The sequence below is a fragment of the Acinonyx jubatus genome, chromosome B2 (assembly GCF_027475565.1).
Source record: "Acinonyx jubatus isolate Ajub_Pintada_27869175 chromosome B2, VMU_Ajub_asm_v1.0, whole genome shotgun sequence".
In the NCBI taxonomy this organism is placed as follows: Eukaryota; Metazoa; Chordata; class Mammalia; order Carnivora; family Felidae; genus Acinonyx; species Acinonyx jubatus.
Window position 1 is genome coordinate 14,263,080 of NC_069385.1, and position 26,674 is coordinate 14,289,753.

The following is a 26,674-nucleotide window of genomic DNA, read 5'->3' on the forward strand; positions in this document are numbered from 1 at the left end:
CCCTCTCAGCCATCAGATGTCTTTCTGAGTAGCAACTACTAGAGTTCTAACTCTTTCACTCTTCTTTGGATGACAGGCACACAAGTTAACTGAAACCAGAAGCTTGAGCTCCAACTCAACTGATGCTTTCAAGGACTTAGATGACTGCGTGCCATTTTAATAACAGTGTCTACTAACTAAATAGGGGTCCATTTGGCCTTTTCACACCCAAGACTATTTGCTTCCCCACAGAAGCATCAACTAACTTAATTATGGCTTACAGGAAAAATTACAGTGGGTGGAAGGAAGAGCTTAAAATAGGATTTCAATCAACGTGAGAACTGAAATGGAAGAGATATTATATAAAGAACATCTAAATATTCAGTGCTGTACTTCTCATTTTTTTATAAAGGAAAGTGCCTTTTTTTTGAAGTTTATTTATTTATTTTAAGAGAGACAGAGACCGTGTGAGTGGGGGAGGGACAGAGAGAGGAAAACAGAAAATTCCAAGCAGGGTCCATGCTGCCAGTACAGAGCCTGATGTGGGGCTTGATCATGAACTGCGAGATCACAACCTGAGCCAAAACCAAGAGTTGGATGCTTAACCTACTGACCTACCCAGGTGCCCCAGTCCTGTACTTCTCTTAATTTTAAGGCGGGGGGGAGGGGGGAGAGACCTGTTTATACCAAATAAGAAACTTTGGTTATTTAAGCTAAACATAAACTTTATGTAATGGATCCAGATTTTAACTATGTAATAGCTTGTCAGCAGTTGGCCTTCTAAATCAAACTGATGTGTCAATGAACCTAAAAATAATTGGCTTGGAGTTTGAAATAAAAATTTAATACCAAAGGAAAAAGGGGATCTTTCAAACCCATTTTTCAAACAGAAGCATGTATAGTGAGAAATTGGTAGCAAAGAGAGAGGGGATGAGTAGATAAAGAGATTTCTCTTCAGTTTCCATGCATCAAAAGAAGAAATGATTGTTTACATATAACCCAAACTTGAAATAAAATAGTTCGGAGAGTCTTCTCTCACAATGGCTCCTTTAAAGAATATTAAATTAAAAAAAAAAAAAAAGAAAGAAATTTCCTGCCTGTTGCTAGTTAGAAACCTTGTCACGTTAATTTGTTCCAGGAATGTATGACCTCAGTTCCATATTACTGCAGCAAGAGACGTTAGAGTTTCAAACAATTTATTGGGATGGATATCTATAATGTTAATAGGATTATGCCTGCCTTTTTGTTTTTTTTTTAAGACTAAAGTGTTCCTAAGTCAAATGACTTAAGACTGGGGAATATCCAGAACGTTTTCTAAATGCCGAAAGGGAAAACATGGTGCCATTATGCACACCTCCCGAGATTAAATTTATCCCCTTCAAGTTTGATTATTTCACTCCCAGAAAACTTGAATGACTCTTCTCCAATTCCTTAGAAATATATAATTATCAAAACTCCATCAACTCCTTTTTTTTTCCCAAATAAGGGGTAATTACTCCCAGAAACTTTTTTCATTTTCTTTTATTCAGATTTGATTAAAAATTACATTTATAAAGGCAACACAGCCATCTAGTGGACAGATTTTTAACAGCTGATTATTTTACCTTTGAGAGGTTTAAGTTTGTGAAAGAAAAACTTAAGCCAAATAAAATACTTGTTTTATGACACATGATTATATTTCTCATGTGTCATAGGATTTATAGACATGATTATAAGAAGCAGGGGGGATATTTATAGAGGCAATGGTGTTTTTTTAGACAACTGTTGTATAACATTGCCAGACACAAATTTTTAACCACCATTGCCATCCCCACATACCCATTCAAGAAACCAACTTGTTTTATCAAAATGTATACATAAAAGTGGTAAGGTTGAAGTCAAGGGTTTGACTCTAACTGGATTTTTCTATGTGAGAAATTAGGCATGGCATATGGTTGCTTTCCCCACCTTCTGGGGCCTTTTTTTCTTCCGTGTCTTGTCTTTTCTAAGCAACGCATCACTGCTCTTCTCCTCTCTGCACTCCCTTCTCAAAGTTTCTCTGCCGATGTGAGCAAGGTGTACCCCCAGGGGGCTCTTTGCAATAGCAAACCTAGTTCGCGGTCATGAGTGGAATCTCCTCATGGAGATTCTCCTCGTGGAGGCTTTGCTGTGAAAATGCTCTGTAACGACTCCTTCCTGGTAATCTCAAATTCCAGGGAATTGAGAAGTTGCTTCCTGCCAGTATCTACCATATATTTAGCCCTCTGGGCAATAACCCCGACAGCCCGATAGTGGTGGACGGTGCTTATGGAGGAGGCGTGTGAACTCAGTTAACTGGTTTGTGATAAGAGTTTTACCTTTTCCAAACACGTAAGAGCAAACAGTCTTTGTAAATAACTAAAAAGGCAAAAATACCACAATTAATTCTTTTATATAAAGAGAAGTGTCATTGAATAGTGAAGATGAACCTGAGACCAGAAGTCAAAAGACATGAGTTCAACGCCAGCCCTGATGTGGCTTACTCGTGGGAATGGTGTAAATCAACCCTGGGGACTGTTTGCTCTTAAATAAGATGGGAATGATTAATAACAAATCCCCTGCTTACCTTACAGGACTATTGTGAGGAAGAAGTAGTCAGGTCATGTATGAGGAAGTGTTTTACAATAATGGCAAAGTATAAGGCTTTATTTCCTCAAGTTGAAATTAAAAGCTCTTTGGTAAACTTGGGTTTGTCATTTTAATATGCAGCTAATTTGCCCTTCCATTTAATAATTAAGCACGTGTGATAATTTGCCTTTTTGTCTCAAGTTTTTAGTCTTTGCTCTACAACCTTGTATAGTGGCTCTTAACCCTATCCCCATTACGAGTGAAGGAAAATAAAGCATGGAAAACCAAAATCATTGTAAAGGAGGTATAGTCTACATTCAGAGAGCACGTCATTGCCTTCTTGCCCCATTCCATAAGCACACCTCACTGCCTGTTCTGATTTATCACTCCCACCCTGAAACATCTAATCTGCCCATTTGGGCCCTTCATCCATATCATGACTTTTTTACAGCTCTCAGCCTCGCAGGTGTGACAGTCCCCCTCTGCTTGGAATTAATTCCCTTTGCCCAGGTCTCCCTCTGAAACACCTGCTCTTTGGTCAGCTCAGTCTAATCATTACCTCCTCTGCAAAGCCTCTCTCCATTCTCTCCTGCAGGAGTGTGCAGATACTGTAACTACCTAAGGACCAGTGGATGCATACCACTATTTTAGCTCTCACTGCAGCGCTGTGTGATGCTTATTTACCTGTCAGAACCTTTCAGTTTCAGAGACTCTGTCTTATTCACCTTGAATTTCCAACCCAGGCAACATTGCATGGACCAGCTGTCTCATACATATTTATAAATTGTTGTTAATTCCCAAATAGAGCTGTACTATTATTTTACCATGGTATTTTTATAGAGAGAGAAAAAAAAAATGAAGCATTTAAAGAATAACCTACCAATTCTTTTTCAGAGTCCAAAGGATATTGGTTCCATTTTGCACTGGCAAATGTGAGGCAGAAGCTGTTAAATAAAAAAGAAAAATGGATTTAATGTAAGAATATTAAAATATTGAGTAGTATCTGCAGTTACCAATTACACTGGATCTTTCTTGAGCCTTGATGTCATAGTGAATTAAATTCAAGCATCAAATTGATTTCTCAGTTGAGTTTTTGTGTAAATATATGTGGTTTTGTGATCAGCCTCTATCCTAGAGTTACCATGGCTACTGCAAAGTTTTCATCTTATTTGCAGTCATTTCAAGGGCTCTCCCTAAGAACCAATTGTTTTTCTTACAAAAGTAGACTGTCTTCCAAAATAGGCCCTGCACATATCCATGATGATGAATCAGTAGGTAGGCTCTATAATGGGCAGCTGGTAATGTTTTCTGCACCCCACTAGCCCAACTCCCCTGTAAAAAAAAACCCCACACACAAAGAAGGTATACATCCTTATTTTCTGAAATATACCACATGTATTTCTCGCTTCTCAAAAATGACCATTCTAGAAAATTTCTAATGGGATTTTAAATGCTTGTTTTAGTGGGGTGTCTGGGTGGCTCAGTCAGTTAAGTGTCCGACTTCCGCTCAGATCATGATCTTGTGGATCATGAGTTCCAGCCCTGCATCGGTCTCTGTGCTGAGAGCTCAGAGCCTGGAGCCTGCTTTGGATTCTGTGTCTCCCTCTCTCTCTTCCCCTCCTCTGCTTGCACTCTGTCTCTCTCAAAAATAAACATTAAAAAAATTTTTTTAATTCAATGCTAATTTTAGTATACTTAGCCTACATTACTGGCACTATCTTCTATAAAATATTTCAACTTTGACCAAGACCCCCCCGGTGAGCATTGTACATGCATTCTGTTATCTTTATGGCTTTAGTTGTTTAAAAAGCTGAAATGTTAGTTAAGAGTGTTACAAACATTGTCAAAGTGAAAAAAACATGTCTCCACATGACCCCTCACAACTGTTAAGCTTGATTTACTTTTAGAGCTTTTCTCAAGCACATGTACTATGTATATATGTTGATGTAGAGCAAATATTTCCTGTCCTTTATCACCTTTAAAAAAAACCCTCTACTATGCTACTTAGAGCAAGATCAAATAAGTCAGGACAGACGTTAGTCATTCCTAAGGCATAGATGGTAAACAGTCTAGTACCTGCTCCTTTATCATTTTATCCATTTCTCTTCATCATAAAGTGGCATTATCAGTGGTTCTTGATAATTGGGACTTTGAAGCCAACTTTTTAAGAATGGTTGTAAAGCAAAGTCAATTAAAAGGACACTTGACAATTGCTAAATGTCAGTTTCTTTCTCCAGGGCAGTGTTGTATCCGATATCAGATCAAGAAACAGAGCAAACGGTGAACAGTTAAGCACTTATTGAATATCTGTTATAAGCAGTTTTAGTACAAATGTGTGTCCATATTTTACCATCTGCAGAAATGAAAAATGTAAACAACCCAATATTTCAGGATGATCACTCTAATATGGTGGCATTTGGGATGTTTGTAAATATCACAGAAACAGATAGAAGAGCCAGAATTCATGTTCAGAAACTTGTGAGTCATGCATGCAGATTCCAGATTTGTTACTCTTACAGCAAACAGACCATGGAGAACATTTTTTTTTCCCCTGAGATGTTGTGTAAAGTATAGCTGCATTTGTGTGGCACACTCTGTGGGACACTGTGGAAATGTAACAGAAATACATTCTCAGGTGGGTTATTGAATCAGTGAAAGCATGCTCATTTTCTGGTCTGTTTATGCTGTGTGTACGCATACACATATAAGCTCAGTAAAGCTTGGCAGAATGAGTATTAATCTATTTAAATATGGTCTTTTTAGAATTTACAAAAATCTTGTATATTTTATATATTTGGCATCATGAATTTCTCCCAGGAAATTTCACAGGATATTGTCAAGTGTGTTCCTACCTCCTCCCACCCAATTTCCCATAATTACTAGAAATATGTCAAATTCCAGAGAAGCACTCCTCCTCAAAGATGCTTTGAGAAGTTAATGGATCTCCTCTCAAATGCATCCCTGACCTACACATGTTGCCACATGGAGGGCTGAGGGTTCTAGGCTACCTCAAGCTGCAGACACATTCACAGATCCCACAGGCAGAGACCTAAATGACTGTGCCGCTCTCTCTGATTCCCACCTCACTGTTTTCCCCATGGCTGCTCCACACTGAAGGCTTTGAGGGTTCTCACCCTGGAACCGCTTCCTCCCTGCGGAGCACTAGTCAGTTTGCTGTGTGTTTAAGTAACAATCAGCTCTAGTTTCTGCTCCCCAGAATCCTTTGCAGTTCCCACTGCATTCTCTTTTCTCCAGGTAGTCCGCTTTCCCCTTCCCATCTAGTCTCTCTCAGTTCCACATTGGCCCCTCTGCCATAGATTCTGCCCTTTGCAACATTCTCTCTTTCCTTACCCTTGCCCGGTCAGAATGAATGAATTAATGAGACAATGTCTCCACTTCTGTTACCAGACTTTCCAGATTAAGACTAACGGTTTGTTGTAATCCTTCTCCCACGAACCTCCTTATTTCCACCACAACCATATTTAGTGTCCCTTTTCTGCATTCACACAAGTAGTATATTGCCTCAGTGCCTATCAGAAAGCATGTTTTTTAAAAGAATTTTTAAATGTTTATTTTTGAGAGAGAGCGAGAGCGAGCACAAGTGGGGGAGGGGCAGAGAGAGAGGGAGACACAGAATCTGAAGCAGGCTCCAGGCTCTGGGCTGTCAGCTTAGAGCCCCATGTGGGGCTTGAACTCACGAACCGCGAGACCATGACCTGAGCCAAAGTTGGATGCTTAATCATGACCTGAGTGAGAGTACAACGCTTAACCGACTGAGCCACGCAGGCATCCCGAGCATGGTTTTTAATAGGTACTCAATAAGGATTACAGAGGTGTGTGGGAATTGGGTTCAAATTCCAACCATACAACATATTTAGTGTCCGACGTTGAGCCAACCTAGGAGACAGTTCTGTGGCTCACTTTGCTCATCTATAAAATGGGGACGATAAAACCAAAGAGACAAAGACAGTGCCTGGCACATAACAGGCACTAGGAAATAATAGTTCCCATTACTCCTCGTGGAATAAATGTATGAACAAATGAAAGACCTGTTGTCTGAACTTTTACTCTCTAACGGGCTCCCATGAGGCTTCCTGGGTTTCAGACAGAGGGATCAGTTTAATTCAGTGGGTTGACTTTCCGAGGACACTGAGTCATCCCAACCATCCTGCCTCTTAGTATCACCCATAACCTCCCTTGTTATGTCTGGTCTACACCGAGAACCTTGAGTGTTCTACCCTATAGTGCTGCTTAGCTGCAGTTTATCTGAATCCTCTTGTTCTGGGTTACTAAAGCCCATGGGATTATCCTAGCTCCCGCAATCCTGCAATATTTTCAAATTGACATCCCAGAGACCCAGAGGCCCAGTGCTCTCTGACCCAAACCCTCAGAGTGACTGCCCTGTCCCTCCCAAGACATTGAAGATTGACTAAATGGGAGGAAAGGGCAAAGACAAAGTCAAATACAAACCCAGTGGTTCAAACTTGAGTGGATGGAGGATTGACAGTGTCAGGGACAGAAAACCCGGGGTGCAGAAAATGACAATGTGATTTTAGCAAATTTTGTTTTAGAATCTGAAACATTTTATATTTTTAGCTATCAGTGGGGGAAAATAAATGGAAAACAAACTAGGAATAGAACCAAGCAAAAGTCAAAATGATGTTACTCCAAAGAGTAACATCATGATATCTATCGAATATTAAAGCATATAATCACGTGAGTACCTTAGAGATGTTAAGTAATTCAAATTATGTAAGGATGAAGTCAGAATGTAGAACAGAATCCATTTTTGAGATTATTATTTACTTCATTATTTTGTTAAATCATTTATAAATTTATTATAAATTTATTATAAATTTATTATAAAATTTATTTATAAATTTATTATAAATTATTATAAATTTATTAAATCATTAATAAATTTTATTAAATCATTTTGATTCCTTTCATCAACATAGGCTCACCCATCATTTCAAAATGGTATCACTCTTCTTGTGCTTTATATATTCTCACATTGTTGAAGATAAAATTCTTCTGCAAAATCCTTTCCTGGAATTTTTTTTTCTTTTCTTTAACTAACTGGTTTTCCCTAGACACACTAAAGTGTTATACTACCTTGCAGCCTCACTGTTAGGAATGAAGAAAGAGGAGAAAATGCAGGAAGACCCACACATACCACCAAAATGGAGAGCATCCAGGTCCTAGAGGAAAGGTGAGTGGGGTTCACCTGGTAATTGTGTCTTGTTTTGGTACACTGTTCACATCTACTCAGTGCTGAGGTGTGAGCTCTTGAGTCCTGGTACTCCTCCAGATGGTTTTGTGGAATGCACACCATCTCAGCCTGGGAGATCTTATTTTGTGATGGTAATTGCTTTTAATCAGGTTTTTCTATTATCAGTGTTAAGCTATCAGTGAACACACTGCCTCAGTTTATCTTTCTCTTTCAAAAAGTAATGATTATTAATGTGCAACAGCCCCCGTTGGCCCTAATTCTTTACCTGCCTTTTCTACGAATATTTTTTCTAAGTTTTTCTCTCTATCAGGGGAAAGTCTAAAACAGACACAAAAACATATGTAACTACCTAAGTTGGTCAGAAAGGGCACCCAGTTAGTCCCTGGTCCCATTTCCATCAGAACAGACTCTAACCAAGTATTTTCTCCAAAATGAGAATCAACTTCTCATTGCAGTATCTACAGAATAAAATTAAAATCTAAGCAGATTAGTCATATAATTATAGGTGCTTTCTTTTTCTGCTTAGAAAATTTTAATGTTGATGCTCCATGGTAATTTTAACACCTTTAAATTAAAAAAAATTTTTTTTAATGTTTATTTATTCTTGAGAGAGAGAGAGAGACACAAAGCATGAGTGGAGGAGGGTCAGAGAGAGAGAGAAAGAGACACAGAATCCAAAGCAGGCTCCAGGCTCTGAGCTGTCAGCACAGAGCCTGACGCGGGGCTCAAACCCAGGAACTGTGAGATCATGGCCTGAGTCGAAGTCGGATGCCCAACCAACTGAGCCACCCAGGCGCGCCCCCACCTTTAAATTTCTTTTAAATAAAAGAGGAAGTTCAGACATTTTGGAATAGTAGCAAATCTACTTAAAATACTTGATCAGAAAAAAATAAGAAAAAAGAAAATGCAGGTACTTCTCTGACCAAATTATTTCAGGTTGGAAAATTCTTTTTTTTTTCTTTTTTTTCTTAAAGTTTTTATTTAAATTCCAGTTGGTTAACATATAGTGTAATATTAGTTTCAGGTATACAATATAATGCCCATCATGATTAGTTCATTCCTTAATCCCACCACCTAATTAAACCATCCCCCTGCCACCCACCTTCCTTCTGGTAACCATCAATTCGTTCTCCATAGTTAAGAGTCTGTGTCTTAGTTTGCCTGTCTGTTCCCCCCCCTTCTCATTTGTTTTGTTTCTTAAATTCCATATTATGAGTTGCATTATATCGTTTTTATATTTCTCTGACTTATTTCACTTAGCATAATACTCTCTAGCTCTGTCCATGTCATTGCAGAATGGCAAGATTTCATCCTTTATATGGCTGAGTCATATTCCATTTTATATATATATATACACACACACCGCATCTTCCTTACCCGTTCTTCAGGCGATGGACAGTTGGGTTGTTTCCATAACTTGGCCATTGTAGATAATCCTGCTATAAATATCAGGGTGCATGTATCCCTTTGAATTAGTATTTTTGTATTCTTTGGGTAAATACCTAGTAGTGCAATTGCTGGATCTTAGGGTAGTTCTATTTCTAACTTTATGAGGTTAGAAAATTCTTAAATAAACCAATGGATAAGAAAGCAAGATCAGGATCAAGTTAACCATAAGAATCTCCCAAGCTGCTTCTTTCCATTTCTTTGATGTATACCAAAGGAGTGATAAATGGTGGTTTCTGAATGAACACGGCCACTGAAAACTTGAATATAAATATCTAGAAAGCCCTCAGTGTCATTATAAAGGCCCTGTCCTTTTTAACTCTAATAACTCCATTCATGGTAATAATTCATTCATAACATTTCATAGAGTAACTATTAAAGCTTAGGAAAATGTGTGACTAGTGCACACGATACATTCTTACTTTAGATTTAGTGACAAATGAAAAAGTAGCTACCAGAAAGGAAAAGAGAAACTATACCTTATGGCTTTTTAAAATTAAAATCTGTATCAGATGCAAACAAAAAGTTCAACTTGCCCTTCAAAGTAACACATAGGCTGTCTTTATCAATTTGTAATGCATTAAGATTTGAACATTTCCAGGCTTCCTTAGGAATTTATGATGATAATGTGCATAGTGTGTGTTGCCCCTTGCTATTTGAATGCTTAGCTTCCTAACACACACTTGTGCCTAAATGAATTTTTCTTAATACCCAGAAATAACTAGCCTGGTCCTGGCGGGTGATTCCCAGACCAGGCCGAACTGATGGGAAATGAGCACTAGATGGCAGCAAGTGAATAGTAATTTCTATCTTCCTAGGCTAAGCATTCTTCGGTCAAAGCTGCCTTTGATAATGGCCCAATTCTGTCTTTGCAGCCAAAACCCCACTTCAGATGAAGTGTTGTCCTGGTCTCAAAATTTTGACAAGATGATGAAGGCCCCAGCAGGAAGAAACCTTTTCAGAGAGTTTCTCCGAACAGAATACAGCGAAGAGAACCTACTTTTCTGGCTTGCGTGTGAAGACTTAAAGAAAGAGCAGAACAAAAAAGTAATTGAAGAAAAGGCCAGAATGATATATGAAGATTACATTTCTATACTATCACCAAAAGAGGTAAACATCCGGAAAATAATTGATGTGGGCTTCCTAAAACCAAGGATGAACCCGAGGGGACCTCTGTCCAAGTTGGGTGATGCATGGGGTGTGGACAGGCTCCAAGGCTTCCCTGGACACATAATTTAGATTCCACTCTGAGAATCTACCTGAATAGGTTTGAAGACTAGGTTTCCCCTCTATGCTTTGATCATTTATCTCTGGCTGAATCGTGTGGTAGGCTACTTGCTTTTCAGAACTAACATTAGGAAGCCTGTTAGACACAATTTGCTTTATACAGTGACTTATGCTAAAGTGGAAAAGAAGAGTTTACTGTGGGGAAGTCTTTCTCAAAGTGTGGTCCCCAGATCTCCTGTATGAGAATCACCTGGAGCATTTGTTTGAAAAGCAAATACTCGAGGCCTACCCAGGACCACTGAATCTGAATTTTTGGATATAGAGCCCAGGAATCTGGACTTTTAACAAGCTTTCCACATGCATACTAGTTTGAAGACTTCTGTAATAGGAGCTGTAAAAACAAAACAAAACAAAAGCTGCCATGTTTGTTGATGTTTATGATAGAATTGTTGCAGAATTGAAGAATGGGCCTTGACCCTTTAATATTCTTTGGGGAGAGATGGTAATAGCAATTCTTTTACTTATTCTAGTTATCCTAGTTTTGCCATTGCCAAAATGTACCTAATAGAGGGGACATTTCAGGCAACCAAATGAACACTTTTCCGTTAACTCTGTAAAAAATCAATTTGCTCCTGAGAAATGTTCCAGCTTCCAGAGTTTAAAGCAGGGAGGGATTGATGAGGGACGGGTTAGTAGTGTAGCCAGGCCTCAGGAGTATGGGGTGACAGACTTCCGAGGTACACATTTGAATTGAGAGGTTCCCAGAAGGCCTTCTTTTCTCCACACCACCTTCTGTCTTTTCTGTCTCTGTGCATTTAAACATCCTGACCGGGTACCTTCTGCTCCACACTCCTCTCCTGTGCACACAGACATTTATAGAGTCCCCTAGAAATTGTGCTTATCGATGCCTCACCCAACCTGGGATGTGGCCCCCACCTGCCTTCCACTCCTCACCTTGAAATCTATAAAATGAATCAGTGTCTAGTTTATAATCTCTATGTTTGGAGTGCTGTATAAACCATTTCACTTCTAATGAGGTATATACCTAAGTCAGTTTTTAAAAATTTGTTAGTTAGGTTATAATTGCCGTTGGTATTCCAGACTACTCCAATAGTATTGTCTCTACAAAATGAGGAACCTGGAATTGGATACACAAAGATTTTCCTACTTTTTTTCTTTATTTCCTGCATCAACATAGAAAAAGTATTCAGAGAAACAAGGTGGCGAGAATTTTTTCTGTAGCCTCAGTACATTTATTACTGATGCCACATTGTGGTTCTAACACCATTATACTTCTATATCCCAGAAGTACATTCTTCAGGTTTCTGGTCTATCTAGAACCTCAGCATCTAACCAGTTCTATGTGGATTTTATTAGCATATTAATTTCATTCTCATTTTTATTTTAATATTGCATTACATGGCAGATATATCAAAGGATCCAATTGTGCCTGAAAATGTGCTTCTCTTGCCTGTAATTAGTGTTTGGGAAGATTATCTAGCCCATTTCTTTCCCAAAAATATATAATATGTATCATCTGAAAATGCTAAATGTCTTGATTATCTGGTTCATTATTTGCACTATTTATGATGGTGTTCTATTTTTTGTTTAAAATTTTTTTGAATATTTATTCATTTTTGAGAGAGAGAGAGAGACAGAGCACGAGCAGGGGAGGGGCTGAGAGAGAGGGAGACACAGAATCCAAAGCAGGCTCCAGGCTCCGAGCTGTCAGCACAGAGCCCAACATGGGGCTCGAACTCACAAGCCGTGAGATCATGACCTGAGCCGAAGTCAGACGCTCAACCGACTGAGCCACCCACCCAGGCGCCCCCGATGGTGTTCTATTTTAAAATAATGTTGGTAGAAAAAAATATTCTCAGTTATTAAGTACATGTAATTCCTTTACTTTACAGTCTCTATTGGCTAGCTTTTAATTTTTATAGGAAACACTTGCCCATTGTCTTCACAGTCCTGATTTTCAGATGTCACTGATTAATGGAGTTTTGTAAAATACACAATTTTCACAAAATTAATTCTTCTTTGGGCTATAGTTTAAAGCTATCTTAGTTGTTGATTACTCACATATAAACTATTCAGTTTTCATTCTGTTTTCAAAAATAATGGAATTTTGTTTTACCCTAATATCTTCATTTTAAATATGAGTTTCACAAAAGTCATTAAAATATTATTTCCTGATCAAGATAATTTTCCTAAATTACATGGACTAATATTTAGTATAACAGCCATGTATTTTTTTCTCCTTTGTCTATCTATATTTGGGCCATTACCCACTCTTGAATATCCCCTAAACACTACACAGAAAGGCAGAAGCGAAATTCAAATTTTTATCATTTTGGTACTTATGTGTTGACTTCTAAATGACTCTTGACACAGGATCTAAATTATTGGAGAGTGTTCAGTACCTCGTTTAGCCAACAGACTGTTCTTCTCTCGACATAATAATTACACTTGATCATTGTTTAGCAGCAAAAACAAACCAAAAGTAGGTATTTGCAGTTATAAAAGATAATTGTTTAAAGGTTATATTTCAAGCCAAGGTATAGATATATTTATTCTTGAACCATGACCTGAGTCACTGATACACTTAGAGCATGACGTGCACTTTCTAGCTACTGCAGAGCCATTTCTAAACTATTATGTCTCACTGACCTTTCTGTGCAAAAACTTCTCAATCTCTAATCAGCCACAATACATTAATAACTGATGATACTGAGCTATCACCCTTTGAGTTTTGTTTTCCAACCCTGGAGAGAACACATGCCACATCAAGGGAGCCCTGACTATATAGCAGTAAGGACACTGAACTCCTCATTCAAGTGCGTGGGATTCTGGTTCTGACTCTGCTTCATCCTAATTGTGCAGCCTGGGATAAATTAGTTCACTTCAATGATTCATTAATCAGTTGATTTGTTTACAAAAATAAAGATAAAAAGGGACACAGAGAATAGTAAACCAAATCCAGAATGACAGCTGGGAAGCTCTTACACCACTACTTCATTCTCTCCACCAAATGACACGGCTAATCGATCCTGGTTCTTACTGTTAAAGCCAGATTCAACCTGAGAATCCCCTCAACACAATATTCAAAGCAGCCATAACTGACCAATTGGAGTTGGGATCTATTTCCCATTTGGGGGCTAGATAACCAGGCTGTTCCACCTCTGGAATTCTGTAACTGTTTGTACTTATTCAAACTATGTTTTTTATTTATTTTGAGAGCGAGAGAGACATCACATGTGAGGGGGGAAGGGAGCAGAGGAGACAGAATCTCAAGCAGGCTCCATGCTATCAGCGCAGAGCTCAATGCCGGGCTCGATCTCACGAACGGCACGCGAGATCATGTCCTGAGCAGAAATTGAATCGGATGCTTAACCAACTGAGCTACACCCAAGCGCCCCTCAAAATATTCTTAAATAACATGAATATTTGAATCATTTATAAAATAATGACTAAATAACTAAAAATTGTTAGGATTCGATTCTTAACTAGAAACTCATTTTTCTTCACTAGACTCTCATTTAACCTTAATTTGATTGAGTTATCATGCTCCTCTTTGTTAAATGTAGAGAAATCTACATTCTTCGGTGGGGGGGATATATATATATATTTTTTTTTTTCCTTAAGCCAGTGTGCTTGAAATTACATTTTTTATTTTAATAAAAATTACATTTTTATGCATTTTAATGATTTGAGCATTATGTTTTAAGTAGATGTTTGCAATCAGGAGACAATTTAACTCCCATTTCTTGGTATAGCATACATCTCAAGAGGGGAAAGGGCTAAATTTTAAATTTAAAAAAATGAGTAAATAGCATTTTTCAACAGTAAATTTTTAATGTGATATTCTCAAAGAAAAAATAAATGGGAGCAGTAGGGAATAATTTAATATTAACCTTGCTGCAGATTGCAGATACTTATAGCAGCTTATATTTATTAAACATCAAAAAGACAAACCCAGCAAAATAAACAACTTTAATAAAAAGTCTATTTGGGGTGCCTGGCTTGCTCAGTTGGTAGATACACCTGCAACTCTTGATCTCGAGGTTATGAGTTTGAGCCCCATATTGGGTGTAAAGGTTACGCAAAAAATAAAATCTTTTTTTAAAAGTCTATTTGAAAGCTATTACCTACCATAAACAGCATTGAGCTATTGAGTGAATACATAACTATAAATCGTCAACACATGTAAGACATCTGAATTGAAGAAAACTATGTGCCATCAGTTTTTTACAAATCTCTTTAGTGATGGCATTATCCTTAACCTGGGCCGTAATCCAGGTCTGCTACTACTTACCATCCTTGTGACACTAAGCAACTCACTTCAGTGCTCTCTGACCTCATCTTCCTCATTTTGTAGAAAAATGGCATAGAAAAAGTTCAGAAACTGGCTAAATCTCTGACTTTCTGGCTCTCTCCCACGGGCATCTGACTAGTGGTAGGGGTTATTTGCTGCTTCTGATTTCATCCTGAATTTCCAGTTGCTCTCTGAGAGAAAAAAAGCAGTAAACCTATTTAAATTCCTAAATTATCTAAAAATGATGCACATGTGATAGATATGTGGCTTCTCTGTGTGCAGGTATATGCCTCTTCAAGCAAAATTATGTGAATTTAGAACTTTTCAGTGAATTAGTTTTTCTAAACAGGACTCATTTTGTATTTTCCTAGATTCATTTCTTTGGGCATGAATATTATCATTCAGAACGTATTTAACTTTTCCCTATGAGCCAGGTACTGGGCTAGATGTTGGGAATATGTTAGTGAATGAGGAAAACATTGGCCTGTCCTATTTATGGAGCTTACATTTTAGGAAGACAGACAAATCATGTCAAAAGCAAGTAATTAAAAACTGTAATAAACATTATGATGGGTGTGGAGGTCAATAGTATAGTTTAGAATAGGGGTTGTAAGGTAAGGTCACTCTGAGTAGGTAAAATTCAAGTTGATACAAAGTCTGAAGACACTGATCAAAAAAGTGTCATGATATGGTCCATCATTATTATTACTAATATCACTTTACATTGGGCTTACATTTTGTTATTGACAAAATGGTCTCACATACATAATTGAATGAGTCTCACAAGAATCCTTTAGCCCCTAGGACAGAGGGCGCCATCTTACAGCAAAAGAAATGGACTCTCAAAGAGAGGAACAACTGTTGTAGGGCATCAGAACTATATCTATCTGATCCCAAAGGTCTTCTGATCCCAAAGGCGTTGCCCTTTCAACTGTAATATGCTGACTAGTAGTCCCATTGCTTAGTATTTTCTTCATGACACTACTGTAGATTTCTATAAACCAGCTAGAGAATTTGAGACAGAATGAGAAACAGTAACCATTACCATATGCCTGAATTTTCCCCCAGAAAAGCAAGATAACTTCCCTATCATTTGGGCCCTACCAGGAATATGGTTTTTACACTGTATCCTACCAATGATCTTTGTTCCAAGAACAAAATTCCAGTAGTCTTATTTGCAACTTATAACCATTTTCAGTAGAAACAGTCAACACAAAATGATATGACTAAAAGTACACATGGTATTAATTTATTAAAACTGATGGGAAAACAGATATTCTTTATAAAATTTGATATGAGAAAACCAAATTTAGTTAAAATTAAAAAGAACATTTCCAGTAGCAGAAGCTATCACTGGTAAAATTTAATAGGAATTTATAAGGTAAAAAGAAAAAAATCAGAATTTTACTTAGAAAAGTATCCTAAATAAAGCAGCTTTGGTAAAATTAAAAATAAAATGGGGGGAAAAATGGAGGAAAAAACTTAATCATGATATCCAAAAAACTGTTCAAGGAATTAACCTGATTGAAATAAGTGGGCTCTCTGCAAGGGAAAAAGACTTCAGTGAAAATTCATCATTTTCAGTATGATTCTGCCCAAAACTTCCACAGAGTCAAAATTTCCATTGCATCTTGATGTCTGGAATGGAAAGGCAGGGTCAAAAGTTAGTATGCAATCTTCTGGCAATATTCACCTGCCTCGATGCTCTCCTCCACTGGGTAGGAAATCTGGCAAGATTAAGCAGGTATATATATATCACTGAGTTGGGTCCAGGTTTTCCCAGACCACAGTAGCAAGATTTGTGTCTTAACTCTCTCCGCTTTACCTCCACACTCTTGTTGAACCTGTAGCTCTCATGGCATTTTCCTCCCAACTGATTTGTGGAGTTGCCAGCAGACATTTTTCTGTTTGCCAGCCACTTGCTTTTCCTCTTCCTGTCTCCTGCTCCCAGTGCGAGCGAATGCCTCCAAGTTCCCCCAGGCCTATCACCAAGTTACCTAACCTCTGTAACTGCAGTTGCCACCTCTCAACACTGCCAGTGTTTCAGCTAAAACTGCTGGTTGAATGTCGCCAAGTCCATAGGTGCCGTCTTGTGCCCCAGCCACAGGAGTAGTTCTTTTTAACTCCATTACTGCTGCACTGCACCCTTCCTTCCCCTACCTACACATGAGTCTGTGAGGACTGAGTAACAAAAGGCTTCCCATTGCCTTCGGGTAGCTCTCGTCTTGTGCTACTCAACTTTCTCTTCCCTTAGGTTGAGTTCTTTACAGGAAACTCCTCAATCCCTTAGACTTTGGACCCCAGAGTAGATGGGATCACGAGCCATCCAGTTGTGCCTGAATCCTAGGGTGACTATGGCTCGGGCCCATGCTGGGATCCACCTCCACTAACTTGTATTATAGATGTTCCACAATCTGAAGCACAAAGATGCCACCAGATGAAACTATAGATTGTTATACCTGTGGGGTTTATCCTTGTTATTTGACCTCTCTACACCTCTTTTGACTGACAACCTTTCCAAACAAGCACATATCAAGGTAAATATTTTATTTTTTAAATAGAAATAGCAAATGAGTTTTTGTTACCGATTACTAAATGTCGAATGTATGGTACTACTTTCTCTATGATCTTTCACTACTGTTTTCAGTTTGCAAAAAAATAAAACTATGCAACGAAAACTTAAGACCTTTAATAATTCAAGGTATTTTATTTCTCTGTCTTAAGATTAATGTTTCCAGCTGCAATCAAACTATATTTAATTATGCTGTTGTTTAAGAAATAAATGATCTTCTTTATCACTAATATTTCCCTCTCCATTGAAACAAAAAGTTCTTAAGTTTGAAAGGAAGAGCAAAAACATTTACAAAACCAGTTGAGTGTATTTGGTTAAGATTTCACCTTACCATAACACCACTTTTCAGTATAAGATCAGTTTAAATAGTGTCAACATATTACTATTGAGTAGAAAGACCAACAATATTTTTAAACAAAAGCTTAGAAAAAAAATCTATTTTTTATTACTCTGTACTTGATGATAACCTTAGAAGGCAATAACACAGAGAATAAAACCTAAATGATCCATTTCCAGAACATTTTTTTTTTAAGAATTCCTTTAAGACAATAAATATAGTTCAGCCAAGAGATGTCTAATTTTTTTCTGTAATGCCACCGAAATTATACCGGATCACCATTTCCTGACAAATCCTCCCATAGCAACCATTTTTGGGGTGTATCAATCAACCCAATTTCACATGGGCCATAGACCTCAAGAATCTGAGGACACCAGATGGAAATATAAGTTACTTCAGTCACCAGGACTATCTCAGACCGCAGGCTTAATCCCAAGAGTGGGTGGGAAAAGAAGCCTGACCAAAAAGTCTTTTGCAAAATGCTTGGGACAAAACATTTAAATATCATTATAAAAGGTTTGTATAGACTTGTCACGAGACAAGTAATATGGATCACAATGTTCTAGTCCGTGTACAACTATGAGGACTGAGGAAACCAATCAGGACAAGTCTGTGATGGTTTGCCTCTCAGATTTTGCTAATGTCATTTCAGAGCAGAGTTTACTTCTATTCCCCAAACATGCCCTTATTGCCATTTATTTGTCCTCAGTTCCCTTTCCAGCACATTCTACCAGCTCCAACAGACAGGATCAGCATATAGTGAGGAAAAATAACAACAACAACCACAACAACTATCATTTGCAGAATTTAATTTATTTACACTTCAAAAACAATGCTGTACTGATTACTTGTATGGGTATTCCGAATTCCTACTTGTATTTCTCCTTTTAAAGACTCTATTTCAAGCAATTGTTCTACTTAATCTTTAGTAAAGAGATCTTCAGATGTATTTCTACATAAGGACTATATAGTTCCCTGTGCCTTGCCAGGTACACTAAGACATGAAGAATACTTGGTGTAGTTTTGCTCCACTACAGCCTTCCACATTCCGGGTTTCTTACTTTTCCACAGTAGGACTTGTTGGGATGTAATACGATCAGGAATCAGCACTCGATATACATGCTAATATTTGCCAGAGAACTACCCTCTGCCAGATTTTTACCTTGTCCCATCAAGAGAGTTACCCCCGGCAGTCACATAGTAGGAGATAAATCCTTGTTCTGGCTAGGGAATTCTCCAGGGCCTCAACAATGAATAGAAATGGTCAAAAAAAACCCGAGTGAAATGCATAGAAAAGATAAATCCAAGTAAGCCAAGATATCTGTGAACTAAATTTCTGGTTTAAAGACAAGTTGTTTTTTGTTTGTTTGTTTTAGTTCAACTTTTGAAGAAAAGTATGCGAGGCGATGTAGCCTTTGAGAAGGTAACCTCAAGATTTTAGGTAGTTAGATTTAACTCTTTGAAGTTTCTCTGAAATGTCACACACCTGTATTTACTTAATTGAGATCTTTTGAAAAAAAATTTTATTTAATGTATCTGCTCTTATTTCTTTTTAGGTCAGTCTCGATTCTCGAGTTAGAGAGGTGATCAATAGAAATCTGTTGGATCCTAATCCTCACATGTATGAAGATGCCCAACTTCAGATATATACCTTAATGCACAGAGATTCTTTTCCAAGGTTTTTGAACTCTCAAATTTATAAGTCATTTGTTGAAAGTACTGCCAGTTCTACTTCTGAATCTTAATTTTCATTTAAAAAAAAAATCATTTTGGAGGGCTGGGATGGGAAATAAAAGTAGTTCACTAACACCAGAAGCTGAGTTCCTGGAGAACTACAGTTTAGCATTCCTCAGGCTACTGTGAAAATACAACCATATGGTCTTTGTCTCCATTTTTATCAAGGTTATCCATGGTTAAGTTTGGAGAAAATACCACATAAGACAATGAATTGCCAAATTGTTTGTTTTCTTCAACACTCATTCTACTTGCAAGCAAACTGTATTTGTAGTCCTGTGAACAGTCTCCTAGTGTATCCCCCGAGGCTGCATGTACAAAGTAGAGCTGCTTCATTTGCCACGTAGCTGTTGTAATATTTAATCCAATGGCATAACTTATATCCGTGTTTAAGGACTTTTGTGCAATATGGTCTTATAGAAATAATTGCCAAAAAAATTGGCTGTGGTTTGCATTTTTAAATATAATCTAAGACAGAAAAAGCCAATTTTTTAGTTGTAACAATGGTATTAAACATGCTCTATACTGTGTTCAGTACACTCATTTTGAAGCCGATATTTCTGTACTTGGAAAAAGAGCTATTTATCTATGTTTGTTGGGAAATCCTGATGGGGGATTCCTCTGGTTGTTCACTGCCAAAACTGTGGCATTTTCTTTACAGAATAGTTTGCTATGTAAACAAAACAAAACAAAACAAAATTTAAAAAAACCCAACAAACAACAAATAATAAGAAGAAAAGAGAAAAAAGCACAAAACAATTTGAAGATATTCTATCTCAATGACAAATCAGAGTGATAATTGTTTTTAATTGTAATAGAACACAATTAATCTATGTATATATCAGATGTCCAATACTGTAATTAATTTATTAAAGACTGGCTCTCCAGTTCTAAAATGGTTGTGTAAAGTATGTACTTCAGCAAGAAAAAAAATAGTAAGCTCAATAACTTAGTTTTGGAATATAAAAAAAAATTTAATAAAGGAATGCCTACATGTAGCATCATAAAATATTTTGATGAGTAGCATCTGTCCTGTGGCATATTTTCCTTGAAAGCAAAGTCTAATGAAAAGCTAAGTTTTTAACTGAGAAAAGTTTTGTAAGGGTTACGCAGAAGATAATTCTCTACTTCAGACCTTAACTGTTTTCATAGTATCTTCAGAATGACTTATTTTAAAAATGTTAAAACCAAACTATTAATACTCATCCATAATTGAAAGGCAGGACAGTGCTCAAATCTTCTAGCTGCCATATTATTTTTTATAAGTACCACTAAATCTTTAAGACAAAATACTTGCCTGACATTGACCTATACTTTTGACATTCAAGAAAACAGTATCCTATCATGCACACACACAAAAAGTCAGTGTCATATTTATATCAAGGTGTTACATTTGAATATTAATATCCCCTGGAGGCTATTTTTTTAATCTTAAACTTAATAAATATAATATTAACCTAACATGAAAGTTTTAAAAATATTTATATCCACTGAGAATACTGGGCCTTATATTAAGGATGATATTAAAATTATAGGTTTTCTTTGCCATTTTTTAACTACCTCTCATTTTTTAATTTATTAAACATTTTTAAAATAAACAAGTTTGGGGTTTTCTTTTTAAATTTTATTTTACTTGAAAAGCTGGCATCGTAAGTTTCTTTTTCCATAAACTTAAAACATTTCAAGAATTGTTTTTTTAAGTGAATTTGATTTTCTAATTTATATAGAATTCAGGAGATATGGTTAAAAGGGCTATTATCTATTCCCTATGCAAATATTTTAACTGTTGCAGTGTTTGACAAAATGGGATTAAAAAAAAAGTTTGCAGAGTAGAAAACAAAATGTTCTGTTTACACTGGCGTTGCTGACTATCCTATCATATTCAGCACTTTTAAATACATTATTTATGAAAATGTAGTTAAAATACAAGATAGGAAATATTTATAATAATCATTTCTTTTAACAAATGCCTGTTTTTGTCTGAAAGTGTTAGTGTGTTAAGACATACTTTATCAATGTCAGTAGATATTTACTATTTGAATAGTTTTCAGTAATATGTTAAAGAAAGATAGCTATGAAGATGTTTACAAAAAGTCCTATTTTTTCCAAAAGAGTGAAGAAAAACCTAAAAGAATCATCACTTCTATTGTGAAGTTCTATTGTTCCTAAATTATTTAATTTTTTCTTGATTAGAATTCAGTTTATTATGCTTCTATGATGTATACACATATATGTTGTAATATCATACTTGTTGCTATGTTTGAGGCACAATAAATTGGTGCACATGACTAGAAAATATGTAATATACTATGATACACAGCATGCGTCAATCTTTTTAAATGTAGACTTTATATTCTTGTTGTTACTATATATGATGGTGACCTGCTAGTCATAAGTTATCTTTATAAGATACTTTGGACTATTAGATGAATTGTCTGTTTGACAATACCTTTAATATTTTACCAAATGTAAAAGATAAGGACCCTTCTAAAGAGTCCTAATCTCTAACCTGGGCATTTGTAGAATACAGACTTTGAAGTTAGTGTATCCTTTTAAAACCTGATTAGGAAGTTGCATTGAGAATGATTCTAGACGAGATTTACACATTGGATATTGGTAACCATGTTATGTGAGCATTTCTGCGCTAAATTCCTATGGAGGGGGGAGGGTTTCTCATTTAATTTCAAATCGTTCAAAGTTTCTATCTAAGAGTATGTATATTTGCAACTCTACCAATTTTTAAAATATGGTATAACTCCTTCTGTTTTAAATACAGAGCTATAATAAACAAAAATCCCCCAACTGGTGTCTATGCTACCATTCCAAGAGCACAATATTTGTTATGGTAGAATTTGATTTTTCCTAGTGAATATATTCCTCCCAGGGGAAAAATTAGCACTTTAGAAAGTACACTTTGTGTTTCAGATCGTCAGGACATCTTTGTGTACTGTTAAAATCTGCTAATGCACACAGAAAGAGCTTAATGCTCTTTCTATAGTGCCTAAATTCAGATGTGTCTATAATGGAAAGAAAAGTAGAGGATATAGATCATATATAAATACATGTGACTAAATTGGAGAGCCAGACTTCTTCAGAGATGGATCTTGTAACATAGATCACACTAATAATGGCCAGATGATGCTTCTTCTTTACTCTGGATAATTGTTATTATGTTACCCAAAGGTAATAAAGATGCCCCGACAGAGTTAGAGGGCAGCTCTAAGCACAATGGGTGCGCTGGCATATGAACAATAGCAAAACACAATTTTGATATCAACGTTATGGAGCGCAAAACTCAAGACCATAATATGGTCTTCTTTTTTTTTTTTAATCTTAAAATATGTACATAGGATGACCAGTTCTGATATTTGGTCATGGTGCATGGGTGTTTATTAGTATCCTTTAATGCTGCCTAGGTTCTTACTTACAGAATGAAATGTATATCATATATTCACCTGATAGTTCAGTTTTGCAAAAGGACTATAGAAATAGGTAAATAATATTTATATATTAGGGGCAAAAATACATTTTCACCCCATTAAGCTGATTTAAAATAAAACCCAATTCTTAATTTTGAACTTACCCATTTGTTTCTACACACTTTTAACATATTGAAAAAATGTCATATCATAACTGTGACAAATTATATTTGCAAAAAATACAACATATCAGATGCTTTGAGGAATAAATATACAAGAAAGAAATTTTAAATACAATCAGAAATAGGAAAATAACTCTTTCAAAAGCCACCTACAGTTTCTTAGATCTTAAAATGCCTATATAGAACCCTATCAAACATTAATTTTAAAAACTTTGCACTGGATACATTGGCAAATTATTTTGAAAGGTAGTAAAGATATTTTCTTGTCTGTGTATTTATATTGACAGCTTATGACCGTAATTTTCAAAATAATATTAAGCATTTATATTTGCATGCTCTTTTCAATTCTTTTTAAATTTCTGACCAATATAAAATGCTTATTCTTCCGAGAAAACAGTATTTAATCTGTAGAAATTTTAGTTATTCCTCACTTGCTACAACTGCAAATATTTATCAATAAAACTGATAACCAAAAACTTGACTTCTCATCTCCCTGTAACATTCTTAATAGTATCCTTGCAACACACGATTGTGCACAGATTGATCTTTTTGTTCCCAAATGCCAGACTTTAATTTTAAATTTGATTTCAAGTGACATGTCTGTGTCATATGACTTTGGGCAAATATTCTATTGAACCTCTCTGAGCCTGTTCCCTCATCTTCAAATGAGAAACAGAATACTTTATTTACAGGGTAGGCATGAGAATTAAATAATGTAAACATGGAAAGAATGAAGTGTTACATATGACATTATTATTTTATCAGTGTTCTCCAGCTCAATAATTATTCCTATTTCAAGAATGTTATGAATTAGATGCCACTATAATGAACTTTTCCCATATTCTTTTGAAACCATACTTTAAAATCTGATTTAATTATTCATCCAAAAAAAAACCACAAAAAACCAACCTGGACGCCTGAGTGGCTCAGTCAGTTAAGCGTCCGACTTTGGCTCAAGTCATGATCTTGTGGTTCATGAATTTAAGCCCCGCTTCGGGCTGTGTGCTGACAGCTCAGAGCCTGGAGCCTGCTTCAGATTCTGTGTCTCCTCTCTCTGCCCCTCCCTTGCTCGCACTATCTCTCTCTCTCAAAAATAAGTAGACATTAAAAAAAAAAAATCACAAAGAAAGAAAAAACTGCAACCAAGCTGATTTTAAGATGGAAGATTATATGAATTTGTTCCTGCTTTGTTCAGTAGTATGATTCACGCTCAGTTTTCAGTTCATGAACATCACACTGAATCTACAATCAAGAAGTAGGTTTCTTTCAATGATACACATACACAGATATATGTATATAGATGTGTGTATGTGTATAAATTGTATGCTTAAAATAAATGCTTAAATAAGATAAATCATTTGAAAATTTTATTTCCAAAGGGGAAAAACAGTATTCCCAAGGACAGGAAGAATATAAACATCAAATAATTCGCCAAATAAATATGTGGAAGTAAAGCTAAAAACTAAGTTATGAGAGATGGGCCATTAGAAAACATGGATACTGTCACTGGAATAGAAAGCATTCTAGTATGATTTTGTAACTAATTTTACCATGAAAATATGAAAATTAAAAAAATGGTTGTGTGTTCATAAAATTTTTCATTAAACCTTTTATTCTAGAATAGTTTTAGAGTCACTGAAAAGTTGCAAAGATAGCACAGAGAAGTTCTATATACTGCACATCTATTGAGACATTTGTCACACCTCATGAAATATTGATGCATTCAGTCACGCTTATTCAGATTTCCTTAGCTTTTACCTAATATCTTCTTTCTGTTCCAAGATCTCATTCAATATACCCATTTACTTATCATGTCTCCTTAAATTCCTCTAAGCTCAAACATTTTTTGTTGTTGACCTTGACAGTAGTGAAGAGTACTGGTCTAGTACTTTGTAAAATGTCCCTTAACTGGAATTTGTTGATGTTTTTCCCATGATTAGACAGGTGTTACCAGTTTTTGCAAGACCACAGAAGTAAAATGCCATATTACTATCATCAAGACTCATCACTGTTCATATTGACCTTGATCATTCAGTTGAGGTAGTGTTTGTTAGGTTTCACTGCCACAGAGCAATACATTATTTAATAAGTTATGTTAGAGGTAATTTCACTGGACGTTAACGCTGAGCTTAAAAAAAATTCTGAGCAGATTTTTCAGCACTGCTATTAGGTTCCATTAAATACTATGAAGAAATTATAATAAACTGTAAAGTGAAATGGAAAAATGAAACTCTGAAACTGTTAGCTTGAACATTCACTTAATGGAGGTGAAAGTGATTTTTTTTTCCCTTGAACTACCTTCACCTTATCCTCTACATCTTTGGGTAGTAAAGATTTTAGTTTAATCTTCAGAAGAGGTAATTTAAATTAATAATCATTTTGCTGAGTGTTTTTCTATATTGCCCTCAGTTGAATAATGAACACTGATTATTGAAATATTGTAAAAGACTTGATTTTTTTCCCCTTTGCTTTAACCGATTTGTCATACAGTTTCTTGTATATGGTTTTAGGATGTTTGCTAAATATAAAAAAAAATTTCAGTGTGCTTGGTTCTGTAAAATTTATCATATCAAATGTGTGCAATTTTTTACTACCATGTTCATTGTACTTAATAATTTATATCCACATTTTGTACTTCACTAATATTAGTGGACCATGAAGAAGTTTTGAATGCATGAATGCAGCTTGAGACACCATACTTGGTTATTTTGCAATGTCAGAATAATTGTAAGTACTTATAAATTGAATAGATAATCCAGATTATTTTCCTCCAATTTAAGTTGTTTTGGGTTTTTATTCCCCCCGTCTTTGAATTTATTTTATCATTTTACCTATGTACAAATAATAGACTTCCTGAAAATGCTAGAATCTTCAACATGTAATAATAGAATTTGAGCATGACAGTAATGTAAGAAAATTCAAAAGTTTCAACCTTTTCTTTTTGAGTTTTCTAAGTAAATCAAACTACAGCTGTTTTCATTTGATTATTATAGTGGAAACCTATGGATATTATTGTAAAATACACATGCATCACACTTTTTAAAAATGTTTTGAATTAATAAAGAATTCACCAATGTATCCTTAGACAAGTTACTGTTTCCTCATTGGTGTAACACTATAGGAGTAAAAGGTACACTTATTTATATTACCTAAATTGCTCATGCTTATGAGGGAATATAATAATTTCGGGCTGGATTCTTTACAGTGTTCCATAAGGTTATTGCTTATTACATTTTTTTCACCTTTTATAAATAATAAAGTATATTCTTGAAATGACTTGTTTCGAGAATTCAGCTGAGAGATTTATCACATTGAGTTCAAATGGCTTCCACCATTTGTGTTTTTTTTTTTTTTAAATTCAAAGTTGAGTTTAGATTTGGGAAATAATTATTTCTAATAAAGATTAAAAAATGAACTGATCGGTCCTGTTCTATACTCGGATCAGAATTAAAATAAAATGGGTTTCAACCCACTATCTTAACACTTCTATAAAGTAATGTGGCTTGAATACACCAAGTGAAACGAATAACTGAGATGATTAGTTGGAGTTTTTAAGTAGCAAAACCTATTTCTGGTCTGTATTATTTGGAGAGACAATCTCATCCCTCCATTTCACTTTATATTTGTATGTGGAGCTCCGGAAT

General features: G+C 35.9%; 1 protein-coding gene across 2 annotated transcripts in view; it reads left to right on the forward strand.

Annotated features, from left to right (window-relative positions):
- The window catches only part of RGS17 (regulator of G protein signaling 17), a 36,398-nt gene extending 10,290 nt beyond the window's left edge, over positions 1-26,108 (forward strand). Inside the window, exons 2-4 of one of the 2 annotated variants that reach the window (XM_015073672.3) lie at positions 7,688-7,777; positions 10,120-10,354; positions 19,252-26,108. In XM_015073672.3, coding sequence (XP_014929158.1) covers positions 7,688-7,777; positions 10,120-10,354; positions 19,252-19,440 — 514 coding nt within the window. In that variant the 3' untranslated portion in view covers positions 19,441-26,108. Of the gene's footprint in view, positions 1-7,687; positions 7,778-10,119; positions 10,355-13,709; positions 16,427-19,251 lie in introns of those variants that run through there. The other variant, XM_053222076.1, reaches the window with a different exon arrangement.
- The last annotated feature ends 566 nt before the right edge of the window (positions 26,109-26,674 follow it).